Source organism: Haliotis rufescens, unplaced genomic scaffold, assembly GCF_023055435.1.
Source record: "Haliotis rufescens isolate VD_foot unplaced genomic scaffold, xgHalRufe1.0.p SCAF_26, whole genome shotgun sequence".
NCBI classification, from domain to species: domain Eukaryota; kingdom Metazoa; phylum Mollusca; class Gastropoda; order Lepetellida; family Haliotidae; genus Haliotis; species Haliotis rufescens.
The window spans coordinates 7,847,351-7,867,500 of NW_025963957.1; the positions used below are offsets into that span (position 1 = coordinate 7,847,351).

At 38.6% G+C, this 20,150-nt stretch overlaps 1 protein-coding gene across 1 annotated transcript; it reads right to left on the reverse strand.

The window, feature by feature from the left end:
- Nucleotides 1-9,253: 9,253 nt before the first annotated feature.
- On the reverse strand, nucleotides 9,254-10,363 carry LOC124137421. The gene has a single exon (XM_046503703.2). It carries the CDS (start codon nucleotides 10,361-10,363, stop codon nucleotides 9,254-9,256), a length of 1,110 nt encoding a protein of 369 aa, XP_046359659.2.
- Between the last annotated feature and the right edge of the window lie 9,787 nt (nucleotides 10,364-20,150).

A 20,150-nucleotide genomic window follows, 5' to 3' on the forward strand; every position in this document is an offset into this window, starting at 1 on the left:
TATAGGAGTTGGCGGTTGAAACAATTTTGCCTTTATAAAACCATTTCTCATTAACAGATAACCGCCCTCCTCGTCTAAATACAACACACGTTTTATCGAAATATACCGTTAATCCGTTTGAATCTGCAAACTGTTCAAGAATATTAAGTTGGTTCTGTAAACCAGTTACTGTGTCAGAGACATGAATAACATCATCGGCAAACAATAATAATAATATTTCAAACAAGTCTGGAAATAATTGTACGCCGTGTTTCCCATTTGATGAAACATCATTTGACAGTTCATTGATGAAAAAGGAAAATAATAGAGGGCTTAATATACAACCTAGTTTAACTCCGTTAGGACAATCAAAATATTCTGTATAAATGTTGTCATTACATCTCACACACGCTTTCACGGAGGATTCCCTTAAGTTCTCTCATCATCTTTCCACCCACGCCTACATCGTGCAGACACATAGCTTAAGGTGGTTTACTGAATCAAACGCTTTTTTTGAAATCCACAAAAGCAACCTATAATTTACTCTTTTATTTCGATAAACATTTTTTAACAATTGCATTCAACGTGAATATGTGATCAGCAGGAGAATATTAATGTCTAAAGCCTGCTTGTGTCTCGGGTAGTTTACTTCTTATATTAGCCAAGTTTGTAAGTCTGGAGATTAAGATACTTGTGTAAACCTTACTAACTGTACACACTAGAGATATCCCTCTAAAGTTGTCTGTGTTATTTTTGTTACCTTTCTTATGTAGTTGAGGGGTGATAGCTTTCGTCCAGTTCTCGGGAAATAATCCAGAATCAAATAACGTATTGAACAAATTTCGTAGGAAAGGAATTATTACATTTTCACAACATTTCAACATTTCAATGACCACGTCATCAACACCAGGGGATTTGCCATTCTTTAAACGATTTATAGCCTTGTCGGTAATGGGCAACTCCAAAATGCACTCGTCAATTTCATCAAGTATAAAATCTTCATGATATTGACATTCGACTTCAGCTTGTAATACATCTGTACACTGAAAAACTTGTGTAACATGATCAAACCAGCTCTCTTTACTTATGTTATTCTTTTTTCCCTATGGCCTGATATACTCCGTAAATCTTTCCAACATGTGCTTGAATCAGATAGAGATAGCTTTAGTTTTGTTCGTATCATAAATTGACAGTTTTGCCGTTCTGCAAACGAGTTTATACTTGTTTCTCATTTTACAAAAGATTAACTTATTTTCGTTAGATTTCTTCGCTTTGAATTTTCTCATGTATCGCCTTGCTTCCCGCTTTGTTCGTCGGCAATTCAATATTATAAATCCTGTATTTTGGGGGTGGACAAGGTACCTTCATACATTCAGCGACACTAAGAACGACATTAACAAATTTATCGAGGGCAAGATTAAAATCAAAAGTTAAAAGATCGATAAGCTCGTTAAAGGATGGACTTGATTTGTTATACTTCCTTTAAACACATCACGCTTACGAGAGTTCCATTTATATCTGTGTGTTTTGGTGGAAAGAATATAATCACTTGTAGATACTTTAGGGAGAAGTATGTCCAAATGTAGACATACGGGCATATACTACTGCCTAGAAGTTCATTCCCCTCACACGCGTTGAGAACGCGTGTAACACGCATATGACACGGGTGCTCAACGGGTTGCACACGAGTTGAGCACACGTTGAACACGCGTGTGCAACGGGTGTGCAGCGCGTGTGCAACCCGTTGAGCACGCGTGGGTCATGCATTTAACACGGGACCAGGTTTCAGTTGAATTTGAGAAATGTATCAAATGAATAGTGAGATAAAACAAAACAGTGAGATGTGAATCTTGAGTTAATGAGGAGCCATTGACCTGTGTTCACCAGACCATAAACACAAGGTCGGCCCGTCTTAATTAGTGTTCGGTTGCTGGACTTTTATGGCATGGCTCATTCCACAAGGATCCAGTCTAGCCATTGGGGCTAGCCGACAGTAGAACAGTATAACTGGCCGTTACGCCAAGCCACCTACCCCACTGTTGGATAGGACTTGTAAATATTGTCACGCCAATCCTATAAATGATCATGTAAATTATGTTGAAGATGAATGTCACTTTTTAATAGAATGTCCATTTAATGATGATTTAAGATACAACTTAGCTAAAGAAGCAATTTCAGTAGATAATGCATTTCATTTTATGAGTAGTTAAGAAAAGTTTATTTTTATTATGAACAAAGAATCGCTTCAATGTATTTTAGCCAAATCAATTACCAACATGGTTAAAAGAAGGCAATTTCATTTTTAAGCCAAGTATGTATGTATGACTTGTATGACTTGTATGACTGTTATGTATGTGTGTATGTATGTGTGTGTGTGTGTGTGTGTGTGTGTGTGTGTGTGTGTGTGTGTGTGTGTGTGTGTGTGTGTGTGTGTGTGTGTGTGTGTGTGTGTGTGTGTGTGTGTGTGTGTGTGTGTGTGTGTGTGTGTGTGTGTATGTGTGGGTGTGTGCATGCAGGGTGAGTAATTGTACACTCGGGGAGCGGGGGCGGCGCAACGCGGTGGGGGGAGTCAAGGGGGAGCGCACTTTTAACTTGGGACTTTCGAAGTCAGTTGCACTGTATTCTGGCATACTGGTGCGCTCCTCATTGAAGCCGCCCACGGCCGTGCTCCGCGCCTGCATCACGAGGTATGTATTTATGTATATGTGTCTATGATTGGATGTATATGTGCGGTGTATGTTAAGTATGAGTACGCGCCTCCATGTGGCTGAAAAGTAGCTTCACGTACATGTAGGTATGTGTCCGTGTGCTACATTTTTTATTCTGTTTCAACTGAATAGTTTATGAGTGTTACGTTTTATAGTGTCTCGTAGGCCATATTTGGCCGGATGTTATATTTTACTGTTTTGTATTTATCCTATCACGAAGTGTATATAACATGTGACACTTTAATAAACAATATTCTCTCTCTCAGTATAATTTAGATGCGAGTTTATTGCTAGGGGAACCACCGAGTTGACACGATTGTCGCGGGTTGGTAAATGTTCGCCATTAATGAAGTCACTGTTTGTGGATTGCGGACATATATTCGTTTTACGTTTTGCCAACATGAGTCATTCCAGGTGATTGCAAATATTACGCTTTTCGTACGCAAAATTTGTGCTTTAGATAGTACAATTATGATAGAGATGTCACCACTAATAATGTCTTATTTGTTCACGTATGGATATGTCCCATTTCCCCACTCCTCACTTTCTGTTTTGTATTTTGTAAGAATTAATAAGAGAAAGTTTTGTGTGGGATTCTAACATTTATCACTAATTCTAAGAGAAGATTGGTAATGAATATGAACAGCCATGTTGTCTGACTTTTGATAGAATTTGAGATCTTCACAATCACCGGGTGTGACCATGTACACAGAATCTCGTTAGGGTTTGTGATGTTAACATTTGCCCAATGACCATAATGAGTATTGCAAGGGATACCAAAGGTAACAGTTCATTATTAGAGGAAATTGGTTGTGGGTAATTCTTTCATGGTGATGGAAGGAAGCCACTCAACCAGGTGGTGACAATGGTTATGCGCAAGGCTCGGAATCGCGAAAAGATCACTAGAGATATTGATGGTGGCTGGACATGCAGCATACATCATTTCCAGTGTATGCAGGCACCTCGTTTTTGTTTCACTCGGTATTTGAAACTTTCTTATACAAGGCTACGGCCACCACGCCATTCACAGGTGCATATGTCTATTTACAATGAAGTTTATATACTATCTCACTGATTACTTGTTAACTGGTCACTGCAAGTGCTTTAATTATTAAAATTTCAGTGAACTGAGTTTATTCACATGTTAGCATTCATAGATTCACGCTTAGTTAGAAACTTTGTTTATCCGTGAACTGGTCTTCCAACTGGAGACATTTTAGTGATGGATGAAGCTTAATACTTTTGGACTACATGTAACATGGCTGCTTTTACATTTCTTATACAGGTACTTGACTGCCTCAGTAGTTCATGATCAGTTACATTTCTTATTGTGTAAACAAATCAGTCACGTTTGCAACAATATATTAATAAGTTGATAAATTTGGACTGCAATTACCGATTAACAACTTAAGACATAGAGACAGGGAGTTGATATATAACCAAAGTTATGGTCCTGTTGAGACGCTTGACGTTGGAGTAAATGACAGCAACTACTTTGAACATTCCCCAGTAATATTATACAATACGTCTTTAACCATAACCGTGCGAGAGGCAATTCCCAGCTATATATTGTAGGGTCAATCGCTTTTGGCATGTTTAAGAATAAACTCCCTTTAAGGCACTTGGCAAGTCAAAACTGGCCGCCCTGATAATGTTTTAGGTTTGACAACAATTATACTCGTGGATTTCAGAAATAGATATTATTTTTTCCTAGATGTTATTACAATAAGCGAAAATGTCCACAGTTTGTTTAATAGTACAAAAAAAAGGGGTGTTAAAAAGCTATCAACGTTTTCTTTTATTGAACACAATATTTGCACTGTATTGATGTAAATAATCTAGCCTGCTGCCCATGTAACTTAAACATAAGTAAGGATAAGATTTATGGATGAAAAACGTCTTTATTACAATTAAAAGCGACGTTTCGGTGTAGGTTCTAATACCGTTATCAAGGAAGTTTATCAACACCGAAACGTCGCTCTTAATTGTTTTAAAGAAGTTGTTCATCAATAAATCTTGCCCTTACTTAGTACTAGTACTGCAACTTCTAAATGCCTATCAAAGAAGTAACTTAAACATATATATATATGATCTTCATATGCCACTGTCTGTAGCCTGAAAAGGAAATAAAGTTGTGTCTTATGACCTCTATTATCCCTGCTGACGCTATCATAATGTTCAATTTCAGTCTGCCACTCCAATCGTGAATAAGCGTTATACACGTGTTGATAAACCACACTGACGCAATTAAGAAAAAAAATATTTGGTGTGTCACACCTGATTTTTTGTCTGAATGGAACGTCTGAAAACATCGGGTTAACCGTTACACACTAATCCGGGGTGATGTTTTTTTTGCTACAGAATCAAAGTTCCGTTGTGCTACATGTATATATTAGATGTTGCGATGATGTGTCAGTACGATCGATGTATAGTATATGCAATACACTTAAAACTAGACACATGTTAACGATAATAATGACAGAGAGAGATGAATAAACGCAGGTCGGGTCAGTAAAATTTTATTGGTTAATTATAAGTTGCAATTTTGTAAACAGTTTTTTAAAAGATGAAAGAAATGATGGTGTATAAAAAAGACAAGCAATTAACACTATAACCATGATGCAATCGCGTTAATTACTCAATACAATCCACAAAGTACAATATATAGGGCGCCTTTTTACTATTTATTCCATATTTAATATCATTAATTCATTTATGGGTACCAAAGAATGAATTTATATCACAAATATGATTTTATTATACCATAAAATGTTTATTAATACGTCAAATCGGCTTTTAGATATCAATAACAGAATTTATCAAATAATGTACTTTTTCATCTAAAATATCGAATAAGGTATGATATCTCTAGCCTTCGTCTCCGTGGCCTTATGCCCATTGTTTAACAGTTCGTGTAGATAGGTACAGTATGTTAACATTTACATATATAGTCATATTCAGTCGATGTATCAACATATATGTAAGGGCAAGCTTCTTCCCTTTATTTAATCAGTTTTCCACCTGGCTCTGAATGTGGAACTCAGGTTTTAGAATTACATATGTATCTTGTTATACTTGTATTTTTATGCGATTTGAATATTTATATTTACTATTGTACTTACTACGTTTTACGTGAGACGTTTTATATTTACATGTCACCATATATTACCATTATTGCTTGTTAGCTAAAGACAATTGACAAATACGCAAAAACAAATGACTAGTAAACTAATAATGTACGTTGAAAATAATATATTGTTAATGCCAAAATGATGCATCAAGGATCAAGTAGTAGATACACTTACAGTAGCGCTGGGAAACTATTCAACAAGCCCGTGAAAACAAAAGTGCTTTAGTTCAATGTTTATCTCTCCTGCCGGCTATATGCAGCGGCCATCTTACACACAACTCCACGCTCACGTCTACAGGTCTCTTCCTGTGGTACGGTAATTAGTAGAAACCCTCTCCCTCAAGTGTATCTTCCATGATAGAAGAGAAGAAGAAGAAGAAAATTGTTTTATTTAAGTGTCACCCGGCGTTGTATACAATACTATTTCGATGTGGTAAAATACCGGCAGATATATATAAAAAGAATAACGCCAGCCGGCCTATAAAGGCCTATGAGACACATGTTACACAGTAAAAAGCATGTAATATAAAAAAAGAAGTTTATAAAACCTCTTAAGTGCATTTGAAATACTAAGAAAATTAGAGTTACGAACCATGGGGTTTTATAAATTATGCAATGAGGGACTGACGGCGGTTATACATTTTAGACAATGATACGGCTATTTTCTTACACAGGGAATTATTGGACATAAGGTAGAGAATTGGTTAACTGTAGACAGCTGAGGGAAAGAAGGATTAAGAGTAGAAGCAAACTGAAAGAGGTCGTAACGCAAATCAGCATAAAGTTGACAAAACATAACAAAATGAAGTTCATCTTCGACAGAATTACTGTTGCAGAACTTACATATTCTCTCCCCAAGGGGGATAACTGGACGTGAAAACCTACCAAGTTCTACCTGCAGCGGGAGTGTTCCACAGCGGAATTTACTTAGTATACTTCTCTCGCTTCTATCAAGAGGAGAGTTGACATAAGCTTCTACATGTAAACTATTTTTAAACAAGCGATATGTTCGTAGTTTATTTCCATTAACGTTTCCTTTGTCATCCCATAATTGGATAAACCAGTTAATATAATCAGCATAAATCAAACCATGTTTTGAATAATCCAATTCATATGGCGAAATGTCATAAATATTAGATCAGGCAACTCCCAAGATGAAACGAGAGATAAAACTTTACTGTACCATGATTTACTAAAATTGGAAGACAGTCTGTTAACTGCAAAAACAAGTCTTGAATGCTGATCATAATTAATATGACGCCAAAAACGGAGAATTTCAATGTACTGTGGATGGTGCGCATGCGTCTGTTTGAAAAGGTCACGAATTTGACAGCTCTGACAGCAAAGACGAAAATCAAGTTTGAACTGTGTTTTAGAAACTGATCGTACGTTTTTAGCAGTTTTAAAGTGAAGTATGAAACCCGATTCCCACAGAAAACGCAGTTTGGACGAAAAAGACGAGTACAGTGCCGAAATGAAACTTCGTGACGACTCTGTCTACACAGAAGCCGAGGTTTACGTACAGTCAGTCATGGCGACCAGTGAAGCAAGACGATGTGACACGGACAAATCACCTTGTACAGACAGTGTGAGTAAAAAGAACAATGACGTTGATAATCCGTCTAGTGAACTTTGCAAGGCTTCTGATATTATGAATTTATTTCATAGTATGTCGTCTGAGATGAGAAATATGTTTAAGACTGTGAATGAAAAGATCGCAAATCTCGAAGTGAGTTTGGAAGGCAGAATATCACAGAGACTGGAAAAGATTATTGATGAAAAGTTCAAATCTACAGTCGAATCCGAACTGATCAATGTAAGAACCGAGTTTCAGAGCGAAATTGATAAACTGTCATCTAACATATCCAAGATGCTGTCGTCGTATGCCGACGTTGTGGAAAGGACGGGAACACCTGACGATGTGCGTGAGTGTAATATTGTGATCTAAAACCTTCGTGAAGACGACAGGGAGAGACAGTTCTATCACCAAAGGCAAAGTTATTGGCCTTATGAGAGATGAACTTCGTCTAAAGGATGTGTTTGTGACTCAGGCCTCGCGGAAAGATAGTCGCGGAAAGTATCCAGGAGTTGTTGTGGCAAGTCTACAGTCCAGCGAACAACGAGCACAGGTAATGAAGAATAAGTTCAAACTGAAAGACAGTAAGCAATTCAATAAAGTATACATTGAACTTGACATTCCCAGTGATAAAAGGAAGTTCGACGCAAACATGAGAACAATTTTGAGGGAAATGGGGAAAAACCAACTTTTCACAGTTAAAAGCGGGAGAATTGTGAAAATCAAGCAGGAAAATAAAAAGAGAGACTAGAGGTGTGCCCGAATAGGAACGTGGAAAGTGAATGCAATTCTGATTTTAAACAGTGTTATTACCAATCTGTGTTTTGATATTTTTGCAATTTGTGAAACATTTCTTAGTTATGATGATGTGTTACCCTGTCCTAATGAGTACGTGTGGTATGGCAGAAATAGGTCCGATAGACATGTGAATGCTAAAAGGGGATCTGGAGGGGTAGGATTTTTTTATAAAGAAGAACTTTCTGAATGTATTTGATGTTTCTGTTCTCGATCAGTCCACAGACGATATTCCTTGGTTGAAGTTTTCGCCACGGACTAGTGAATGCACCTTCTGTGTATGTGTATGTTACTTGCCCCCTGAAAGGTCAATGCGGCCCCTGAAAGGTCAACGCGCCCCGTGGATTCTGAGCAGTTTTTCAAAACTTTGCACGAGCAAGTGTGTCAATATCAAAATATGGGTCTTCTCTACCTGTGTGGTGATTTCAATGCAGGATGCGGAAACAATAGCGATTTCATCGCGGGGGTGGATCACGTGACTGCGAGAATTGTGTCAGATGAAACGGAAAACGTTCACGGTGACCTGTTGATTGACTTTATGACTAATAATAACAGGTGTATGTTAAAAGGAAGAGTTGGAGTGCAAGACTACACGCATGTGTCTCATCGGGGGAGATCGGTGGTGGATTATGTGATCGTTTCTCAAGAACAACTAACTTTCTGCGATAATTTTAAATCTTCATTTAACTTCAACATTAAGTCGCGAATTTCAACTCCAAGCCTGCGAGAAGATCCCCGATCACAGTGTACTTGAGTGGTCAATCATGATGGAGGTGTCCTCCCATTAGTTAGACAGCCAGTTGTTAGACACCTTAAAATAACAACTTTTCTGGTTGAGTGCACAACAAAGTGCAATGCTGTTACCTTGATTGATAATGGAATGACCCATAGCTAAACATCAAGATATAACAAAACAAAAAGACGTGTTAAATCAGATGTACTTATTTTATAAACGTTCATCTCAGATTTGGTTGTTACATCAGATGTATATTCACATATATTAAATTTAGTCATGATATGTACACAACGTCATACTCGGTTCATCCTGTTGTCAGACTAAGGTCTTTAGGCAAGTTTCAGGAGGTGGTCCACAGCATCTAAAAACTGAACTGGAGTCTTCTGACCAAGGCGTAGATGGTCGTTCAATCTGATGATCCGGTTGTCGATCTCGCGATACACTCGCTTGCGGCTGGGTGGTGCTGCTTCAAAGTTGACCTGGACGAGTTTGCTTCTTTCAGCATGTTCAATACTTCTGATGACCTCTATAAACCGGAAGATATTGGGATGGCGATGAGGCAGGGACTGGTTCAACCGGCAGTGAAAACCTTCCAGACTGTTGTTGGTGCGTGGCCCTTCAGTTTCATGGTGATTCCACAGGGGCAGCGGAAACCTTGCATCATCATCCACCCAGTTGATAACCATGAAGTCTTTGAAATCTTCAATGCGACGACCATCAGGGGAGGAGTTCATTACATCCAGCCATACACCTTGCACTCGGTTTGGGGGAAGTAGAGCCAGGCTAGCCGCTCTCCTGATGAACTGTTGGACCCGAGGGTCTTCTTTGTATGGCACTGCCAGTCCTAGGTGTTGCACTTTTCTCCACAGGGCTTGGCAGTAGTGGAAGTAGCATCCTTTGATGATGGTCAGGGGAAACTCTTCTTCTACTGCACGGATTGCGGCCAGCTCGAAGTCTGTCTGAATTCTGGTTGGAGCAAGTGGTCTGTTCAGTCTCTGCTGCACTTCAGTCTTCAAGAGTCGGAACAGTCTGGCATAGGTGGCGGCTTGACGATCAGGCAACAGGGTGAACACAAGTGGATAGGATGTAGAACCAGCTCGAGCATGAAGGATATATACTTGATCCCACAGGTCTGGGCAGGAGGTGAAGGTGCCATCCATGTACACCGTGTCCGCAGTCTGCAAGGCTTGTAGTTGTTCCAGGGTAGAGAAGGCTAGGATCTTGTTGTGCACGCCATCACTAAGGAGGAGGAAGGGCCGTCCATCAATGGTCTCAGTCCAGGAACCTAGGAGATTAACATCTGAGAGATTCCTGGGGAGAGCAGGCATGGTGTTGCGGCGCTGTCTGTAAAGGGCACTGCTGACACTGGAGAAGAAAGGCAGAATGGGTATCTCGTTGTCATCTTCTTGTGCTAGCTGGTCATTGTAGAGGGAGTGCATCTTGGTTGTTTCTTTACGGGCGCGCTTTCGAAGTGTGCTGAGGAACTTGAGTACAACATGCAACTGGAGTAGCAATCAAGTAAATAACTATAACAATAAATAAGTAGAAAATAAGTAGAGAAAGATCAAACAATGAAGGTTGAGACATGCCTAATTAGTTCACTGTGTAGGACTGTACCATTGTTGTGGGTACTGCCCTAATTAATCCCCTACTTCAGTGTCTGACAACTGGCTGTCTAACAACTGGCTGTCTAGCAACTGGCTGTCTAACTAAAGGGAGATAACCATGATGGACCCTGACACGCCGGACACTGAACAAGCCGTTGGCGAAGTGAGACAGAAACAAAAGTGCTATGTATCAACTCATGTGCCTGAAGCGTTTTTTAATGAAGAGGACACGCCTGCACGCATTGAGTCGACAGTAGACATGATTGATCAGGCCTTATCTGTGAATGATATTGACAGGGCTTATGGTATTTCTCGGACCTTGTGAGTAACGAAATGGATGATAAACTTCTGCTTAAGATAATTAACCTTGGTCCACATAGTAACAAAGCCAAACGCTGTAAAACTAAACCGTATTGGAATGAAAACTTGGATGCCATATTTACGTCAGTGTGCGTTAAAGAAAAGACTTGGCTGAAGTTCAAGGGCTCTACACCATTGAAAGCAAAACTAAAACACGAATTTTGTGAATAACGTAAACGTTTTAACAAAGTTTTACAAGCAAAGCGACGATTTCAGCTTCAGAAGAAAGACAATTTGAGTAGGATGTTATGTGATAATACACGTGACTTCTGGAAGGAACTGGGGAAAGTTGGAACGGCTAGTAATAGGAACACTTTTATTCCAATGGAAGTGGTTAACAGTGACGGTAATGTGTGTACCGACAAAGACCAGGTCCTTGAGCGTTGGGAAAAAAGATTATCAGCAATTGTACAGTAATAATGAAGATACAGCTGGTGTGTTTGATGATGGACATTTCAGATGTGTAAAGATAAGCTTGAAGAGCTTGCAACTCTAAACTTACAATCAGATTTTTTAAACAGCCCAATCACTAAGGATGAAGTCCGTCTCGCCATTGATAGAGCGAAGCTTGGTAAGGTAGCCGGCTTAGACAACATACCATCAGCAGTTTTAAAAAATGAAGTGTGTGTCGAACTGTTGTACAGACTTATTTCCAACAGTTTTCAGAGTGGTAAAGTCCCAGATGTTTGGAATCAAGGAACGATCAAGCCTAAACCTAAGATTTCGAAGGACAGTGACCCCCGTGACCCTCTTAGTTATCGACCTATTACTATTCTGTCCATCCCATCTAAAGTATATGCGGATGTTATAAACTGCAGACTGTGTAAATAATTAGAAGTTAAAAACATCCTTGTCGATGAACAAAATTGTTTCAGGAAGGGTAGATCATGTTTGGACCATGTATATAGTTTACACAGTAGTGCTAATAACAGGAAAAGTAAAAAAAATGTCAACACTTGCTTGTTTCATTGATTTTAGAAAAGCGTTTGACTCTGTAAAGATCTCTTATGGTTTAAGTTGATTGAACACGCCATAACTGGCAATGCATTGTCTGCAATCAGATCTCTATATGACAATGTCTTATGTTCTGTACAAGTTAATAATTATCAGACAAATATGTTTCAGGTTGATTTAGGAGTCAAACAAGGCTGTGTACTCTCACATACGTTATTTGTGTTTACATAAACGATTTGGCACTGGAGTTGAATAGATCCAATTGTGGGATTCAGATTGATGATATGAATGTAACCGTTCTTTTGTATGCAGGTGATATTGTTTTGTTAGCGCCAGATGCGGCAAGACTTCAGCACTTGTTAGATATCTTACACAAGTGGATATTTAAGTGGAGGTTGTGTATAAACGGTAAAAAGTCTAATGTTATTCACTTCAGACAGAGAAGTATGTCGCAGTGTGAGCATGTATTCAGATGTATTCATTGCACACGGGTATCACACGCGTGGCGGACGGGTTCCACACGAGTGACCAACGGTGTGCACACGGGTTGCGTAACGCGGTGCCCATGCGTGTAAGGGGAATGAACTTCTAGGCAGTAGTGTATGTTTTGACTCAACTCTTGTATCCACAAACATGGATTGACAACAATTGTGAACATTAACTGAACCTATAAAATAATCGATTACACTACATTCTTGGTCTGCTATGTAAGTACAACTACCCTCTTTGTCTCCAGTTGTCCTGCCGTTGAAGATATATATATATATATATATATATATATATATATATATATATATATATATATATATATATATATATATATATATATATATATATATATATATATATAAATCATGAGTGAAACACAGTTCCAGTAGCTTACGACCAAAATTGTTTACAAAACAATCACATGACTGTCTCTTTTCTACTGGAACAGGTGGTTCTTCGGGAAAAGCTGCATTGTTGAGGCCAGGTTGAATTAGTGTCTCTGGTTGATTGTTTCCCCTGCCTACACGGGCATTCAGGTCCCCACAGATGATGACCCCACAGTCACTATGCTCAATCAAGATTCAAGATTCTTGATTCTTTATTCGGTATTTTGAGCCATGTGGCCTAGAGTACAATTACAATTACAATAATTGCTGCGTCACGTGATGTCAGGAAAATAAATACAAGTAGTCTTATTTCACATTAAATACATGATTTAAGTATAAGGCCAAAGCCTTTACAATGTTGATAATTTTGGAGTTGAGTAGATTACATAAACTGTGATTATCATGATGGACATTGGATAACCAAGGCAAATAGTGGTTTCTGCTCAATCAACCACTGGTCAACCAATTCAATGGCAGTTGCCTTTCAGCTACAACATAGAATGCTGAGCCGATGGGAGGAACATACATTCCAAATGATAAAAGGTTTTGGCCAATAGTTGAGAAATTATCAAATTTAATGCATACGACATTGTGTATATCTAATTCAATCTGCAGGTCTATACAGGTCTTAACCAACAACGATACACCGCCTGACAATCTACCAGCCCTTGCTCGCCTATGAGCTTTTGCAACATATGTGACAGCTGACAGCTGAGGTATGGAGAATGCATAGTCAATAAATGTTTCAACTTAACATAAAATTTCGAAGCCTTTATGTAATCTAAAAAGTCTAAATCATCTATTTTTGAAAGAAAACCTTCAATATTCCATGTAACTAGTTTGAAGTTTGATATGGAAATGGAATGTTCGGCACCTGATAATTCAGAAGTGATGGTAGCGGCCAGGCTGTATCCCTAGCTACTGTCCACGGTAGCACTGTGCTCGGAATTGCTGTTGTAGTCAGCTCTTGGAGGTTGGGCATTCCGGGAAACAGGAGCAGTAACGGTTGATTTAGCATGTACATATCTCCGTGTCGATTCGTGTATGGGTGTGTTGTCATGGGTACCAGGTTTTGTGACCAGTCTACCATTCTTGTAGTAGACATCTAGGTGTCCGTCCCTCAGATCAGCTAGAGTCTCTCTCTGGTGCTTGGCTACGTCGTTAGCAACGCCTATAGCAACACTCCTCAAGGTATGTCAGAGACATCTAGTTGTCTGTCCCTCAGATCAGCTAGAGTCTGTCTCTGGTGCTTGGTTACGTCGTTAGCAACGCCTATAGCAACACTCCTCAAGGTATGTCAGAGAAAACTTAGCAATGAGAGGGCGGGGTTTAGTGGGTTGCGACTATATCCGATGCGCCCGTATAATATCGGGGCGTTGCCAATACTTTGTCTTCTCAAGCTCATTGGGCACAGTAATAACTTTATCCTTGCACATTTCGAAGGTCTCATCAGCTTCTTCGGGCACGCCAGACAATACTACGTTATCCCGACGAGTGTCGATATCAGAGTCCTGACAAGATACCTTGTCTTCAAGTTGTTCAACTTTCTGATAGAGTGCATCGATATCACTGTAGATAGTCTCCTGTTCAAGTCCAACCCTTTCTACGACTGAGAGCATTTCTGAAAGTGAGTTTTCGAGTGATGAACACTTACTGCTAAGGTCGGTTAGTTGTGATTTAATTACACTTATATCGGTTAACAGAGACTGTCGGAAATTCCGTAGTTCTGCGAGGATATCTGATTTAATCTCAGTCTTAACATTTTTCAAATCTTTCATAGTAACAGGCCCTCGGTTGATCTCAACATCACCAGCAAGTATTATATGGATTCTCGTTACATATCCTACCATGCGAAGACCGTCACAGTTGAGTAATGAAGTCGCAAAACATGGCCGAGATGCACGACTTGTCACAGGGATAAACACAGTGACGTCACATACACTTTCGTGTTCATGTGGTAAATATCGATGAAGATCCTCAACGGCGTTAAAGAGAACTTGTCTGTTAGCTAGCAGAAGTGACGACAGCATGAGGTGGAATGTAAGCAAGGCCATGCATACTGACACAGCGGTGTTTCAGACAACGACGTGTGGGGTGTGTACTCAGCGTCCATGGCGACATGTCTCGCCTGTCGTGTCCCTGGAGGGTGGGCAAACTTTTTCAATAAACACGAATGGTTGTCATCAAACAATCAACGCCCATGTATTTCATATGAGGAAAACATGATCCGTCAACGTGTGATTACCACTCACATCTAAGCCTCATACACACATGGTACGATTGTAACCCCCCTGTTGTTGTGACATTTTGTTCCCTTTTCAGTTTTTGTCTTATTTCAAAATGTACAAATGTGTATTTTTCATTCTTTCCGGGGAAAATATTTTGATCTTATTGGGGACTGATATGATATCCTGAAGGGAGTGATTTGATCCAAGTTTATAGACCTACTGACACTTTTGCCTATTGTATTTTTGGTATGTTCCTATTTTGGGAAGATTTACGTTTTCCTTGTAAAACCTCAACCCGGGTATGAGGTTTCACTTTTTCCTCGTTAGACGTGGTATGAGGTTTTATTTTTTCCTAGTGTTATATGGCAGTGTATTTATTGTTTAACAATGACTGTAACTGTGTTATATTGTTTCTGTTGAGATTCGGGAGAAGCTTATTGCCTTTTTTTTGTACAATGATTAGTTGTCGGGAATACAGTACTGTTTAATGTAAGCAGATATGAGGAAGGTACTATTTGTAGATGCTGGTGTGGTGTGTAAACTTCTGGAATACCGTGGACTGAGATGAAGCGTTATAGAAACATGTGGAATATTCTGTGATGCGATAGTAAAGTGCTCAAAGTTCCAGAAGCTAGTCAGACTGTACATAAGGGGATGGATGACTAACGATATCATCCACCTCTCTGATAAAGGGTTACTGACATTATAACCTACCTTTCTGATAAAAGATTAATGACATTATCTTCCACCTCTCTGTTAAAAGATAACTGATATTGTAGTCTTCCTGTCTGATAAAGGATGACTGACATTATCACCCACCTCCCTGTTAAAGGATTACTGACATTGTAATTTAGCTCTCTAGGAAAATATTACTGACATCATCCATCACTCTGATAAAGAATTGCCGTCATTATAATCTACCTATCTGATAAAGGATTACTGACATTGTAATTTAGCTCTCTAGGAAAAGAATACTGATATCATCCACCAATCTGATAAAGGATTGCCGTCATTATAATCTACCTCTCTGATAAAGGATTACCGACATTATCACCAACCGCCTATCATTTGTAGAATGCTTGATTGCTTTATGGGAATCTCTAAAAGGTAGACAAACTGTCGACTGTGGCGATGAAACGTTTTTAAGAATAGCCATCATCCCATTTACTTTGTAATATATGAAATGGGATATATGTTAATAGAAATTGATACGGGCAACTAATAACATAAACATAATCTAATCACTATAACTAATAACATAAATAAAAACTAATCACTGTAAAAAACACGGGACATATGGTAAAAGTCAAAATAGGGAAATGCATCAGGCATTATTCTTGTCACTTATGCGTCAAATGAACCTTTTAGAATGCTTTAGTGAGGCCTGGCATATTGTAACCGTGATCAAACAACATCTGAGCAAGAGTTGTATGACGCTTATTCGACTTTGGAAGAAGAAACATGCTCGATCGTACCTGAAATGTAGACACGAAAGCCTATGGGGAAAGGGAATGTTGACTATTGGAAAGTTGAAGTCATCCCTCTTGCCATACAGTCTTATGGAGTGTCTTTTGTCACTCTGAATCTTTATGCATAGGTCTAAATATGAAACAGGTGAGGCCGTCTCACTATGGATATCTGATGGTTATTGAACGATATCAGATCATAGATATATCGGAAGTATATTTCCTCAACCAAATTACTTTGTTTTGACTTCGTCATTTCGAACAGAAATTCCGATTCAAATGTATATAGAAACCGATCAACAAGAAGGTCGGCACAATTGGTACCCATGGGGATACTTACTTCTTACCCCCAATCTTACTAATATGTTATAAACGAAGACGTCCAGCATTTCATATACTGTTTCCTCAGTTAACTTCAGATGACATTTGTTTTAATCTTTGTCAAATTTACCTGGACATCTGAAGACAGTGTGGAACTATATCTATGGTCACAACCTTTTGTGACAAAAGCCCCATGGATCAAAGATAGAATTTTTTCCTTAAGTTTGTCATATAGGATAGTGATGTACAAAGTTGAATAATCAAATATTTTGACAGAATTGAAACTGGTTTCTTTTCTGACATTGTAAAATATCAAGCAAATCCTTTGAGTTTTTGAGAATGCACAAGGTATTAATCCCACTTGTCTCAAATACTTTCTGTAAATATAAAGAAAGTCCTTCCTTGATTGTATTAAAGATTATGGTTAATATTTGAGAGAGGGATTTGTTGGCATATTTGCTGTACCCAGCAATATGTCTCCCTTTGGATGGATTTGTATGGCGCTATGACATCCGGCACAATAGAGGATTGGACAAGCCTTCAGATTTTAGAGTCAAGCCGAAAATTGATAGTATTGATGCATGGTTTTGGCAGATGTTTTCCTCGGTTAACTAATATAAGGATATTTGGCGTTATTTGATATGTCACTTATTTCTAAGGTCTTACATATAATGGTTATATAACGCCCTGTCAATGGGAATAACTACAAGCGTTTCATGTTGGACAGTCAGATTAGGATGACAGCTGGCTGAGACAAAATGGGTTTATTCCAAACCTGTTTCCTATTTTTAAGTTTGTGCAATCTAGCAATGACAAAATCACGCACTGACCTAACTCACTCTGAAAGACATTCAACAGGTTCCTCTTCTCTTTTGGCCCATTTTGTGCATATTTTTCGACAGCGTCTATAATTATTTTAGAGTTGTGATTCTAATTGTAGGAGGTTCCTCACGGTAGCTTGGTTCCTATTTGAATAACTAACAAGGGTTGTTGTCGTCAACAATAGAGAAGTCGCCTGTGAGAATATGACCTGCAGGTTGGTTGCAGTATGCTGAGTTTTGGAAGCCTAAGTAGTGGAAGTACATCATGAGCTGCGCTCTGCCACACTTTCCTTAATTTGAACAACCTGGATGTTCGTATAGGAAAATGAAGTTGTTGCTGGTTCCTGAAATTTTAAATATTGTAGGACATTTTGTGAAACTGATTTTCGGCTGAGAATGCCACTCCTATTTAAGGCATCAAATCCCTTGTTTGAAAAATTCAAATTCAAGAACATGAGGCCTTTATTCAGTGGGTTCTGTTCATGGTTTGGCCAAACGTTTCAAATAGAAATAGTGACAAAACCCTTTCCATATCAAGAAGAACTATCTGCATGGACACAAACACAAGCAAAGTCAAGTCAATTATTCACCCGAAAAGAAACAGGGGAACATGTTGTACAAGTTAAAATAGGGAATTGCATCTGACATATTTTTTGTCACTGATGCGTCAAATTTGGAAATGTCCTCCACATGTCTACCATAACACTTTTTGAAAGCTCTACTGAGGCCTTGAATGTTGTTACCTTGATCAAACAACTTCTGAGCAAGAGTCCTATGACACTCTTTGAAATCTTGGTAGAAAGTGTGGGATACTACAGTTGTAGACCCATCAGACAATGTTGTTAGAACCGTTTAATTTCTTTCAATGACACGGGGAATATGCGTCTCCCATTTTATCGCATATTAATCAAAATAAAACAGAATTATTCAAAATAGTTATATATGGTTTTTTTTCATGTAAGAATCAACAGGACACGATACATTCCTCTGCAATCATTCCAAGGTTTAGCTTCCAGCTCTGATCATTGTCACTACGTGTCCGGGCTGTTAGAGTGTCATGTTCCTCAGGAGATCGAGCTGATTGAATAGTTGAGTTTAAACATATTTCATTCTCATTGACAGTTTTGGGCACAAGTTGTCAAGCTCCCCCATATATAGATTTACATCTATGCTATTAAATTAAGTACATTAAATGACAGAAGGGAAAGAGGAGAAATAGTGAAACAGATCTACATTCACATTACTCACTCAAATCTTTAGGTTTTCGTTACATATGTGTATGCATTCCATCACATCATCATTGCCAACTGACAATATTTTGATCACAAGCATATTTCACAATTAACAATAGTGAGAACATCAATTCGTTTCTAGCTGATTAATAAAATGGACATTCAATGAAACAGTGATATGAATTTTCACATGAGCTTTAGATCCACGTTTTAAACTTATTCTAAATGTATCATTTTTTAATTCACAATCTTCCATGTCTTCATTTTGTATGTTTTATGTTACATTTGAATGAATTATGTTCAGCATACCACGACTGAGCATACACTAAGCTTTCTCATTGAATAAATCATCTTCATATAATAATTATCCTGTATTTCAGTGTGATTTCTACTACATGTCCTACGCCTAGCGATATAGGTGTATGAAAACCTTACCTCCGGAGCAGCAACTACAGGATAAATAGAAAGTACAGAAAATACAATCCATAGGTAATAGCATCTGGACTTCTCTTATGTAATCATAACTTGTATCAGGCTCTGATGATATGATTATGTCACACCTGGTGCAGGCAGATTATATCATGCACACGACAAACACGTTTACGCCACACAACAAACATGTTTACACCACACAACAAACACGTTTACACCACACAACAAACACGTTTACACAACACAACAATCACGTTTACACCACACATCAAACTCGTTTACACAACACAATCAACACGTTTACACCACACAAAAAACACGTTTACACCATACAACAAACACGTTTACACAACACAACAAACACGTTTACACCACACAACAATCACGTTTACACCACACAACAAACACGTTTATACCAAACAACCAACACATTTACACCACACAACAAACATGTTTACACCGCACAACAATCATGTTTACACAACACATCAAACACGTTTATACCACACAACAATCACGTTTACACCACACAACAAACACGTTTATACCACACAACCAACACATTTACACCACACAACAAACACGTTCAAACCACACAACAAACACGTTTACACCACACAACAAACACGTTTACACCACACAACAAACATGTTTATACCACACAACCAACACATTTACACCACACAACAAACACGTTTACACCACACAACAAACACGTTTATACCACACAACCAACACATTTACACCACACAACAAACACGTTCAAACCACACAACAAACACGTTTACACCACACAACCAACACGTCTACACCACACAACAAACATGTTTATACCACACAACAAACATGTTTATACCACACAACCAACACATTTACACCACACAACCAACACGTTTACACCACACAACCAACACGTCTACACCACACAAC

What these genes read in the sequence shown, in the direction of transcription:
- LOC124137421 (XM_046503703.2), bottom strand. Translation starts at nt 10,363, where the DNA reads ATGCACTCCCTCTACAATGACCAGCTAGCACAAGAAGATGACAACGAG.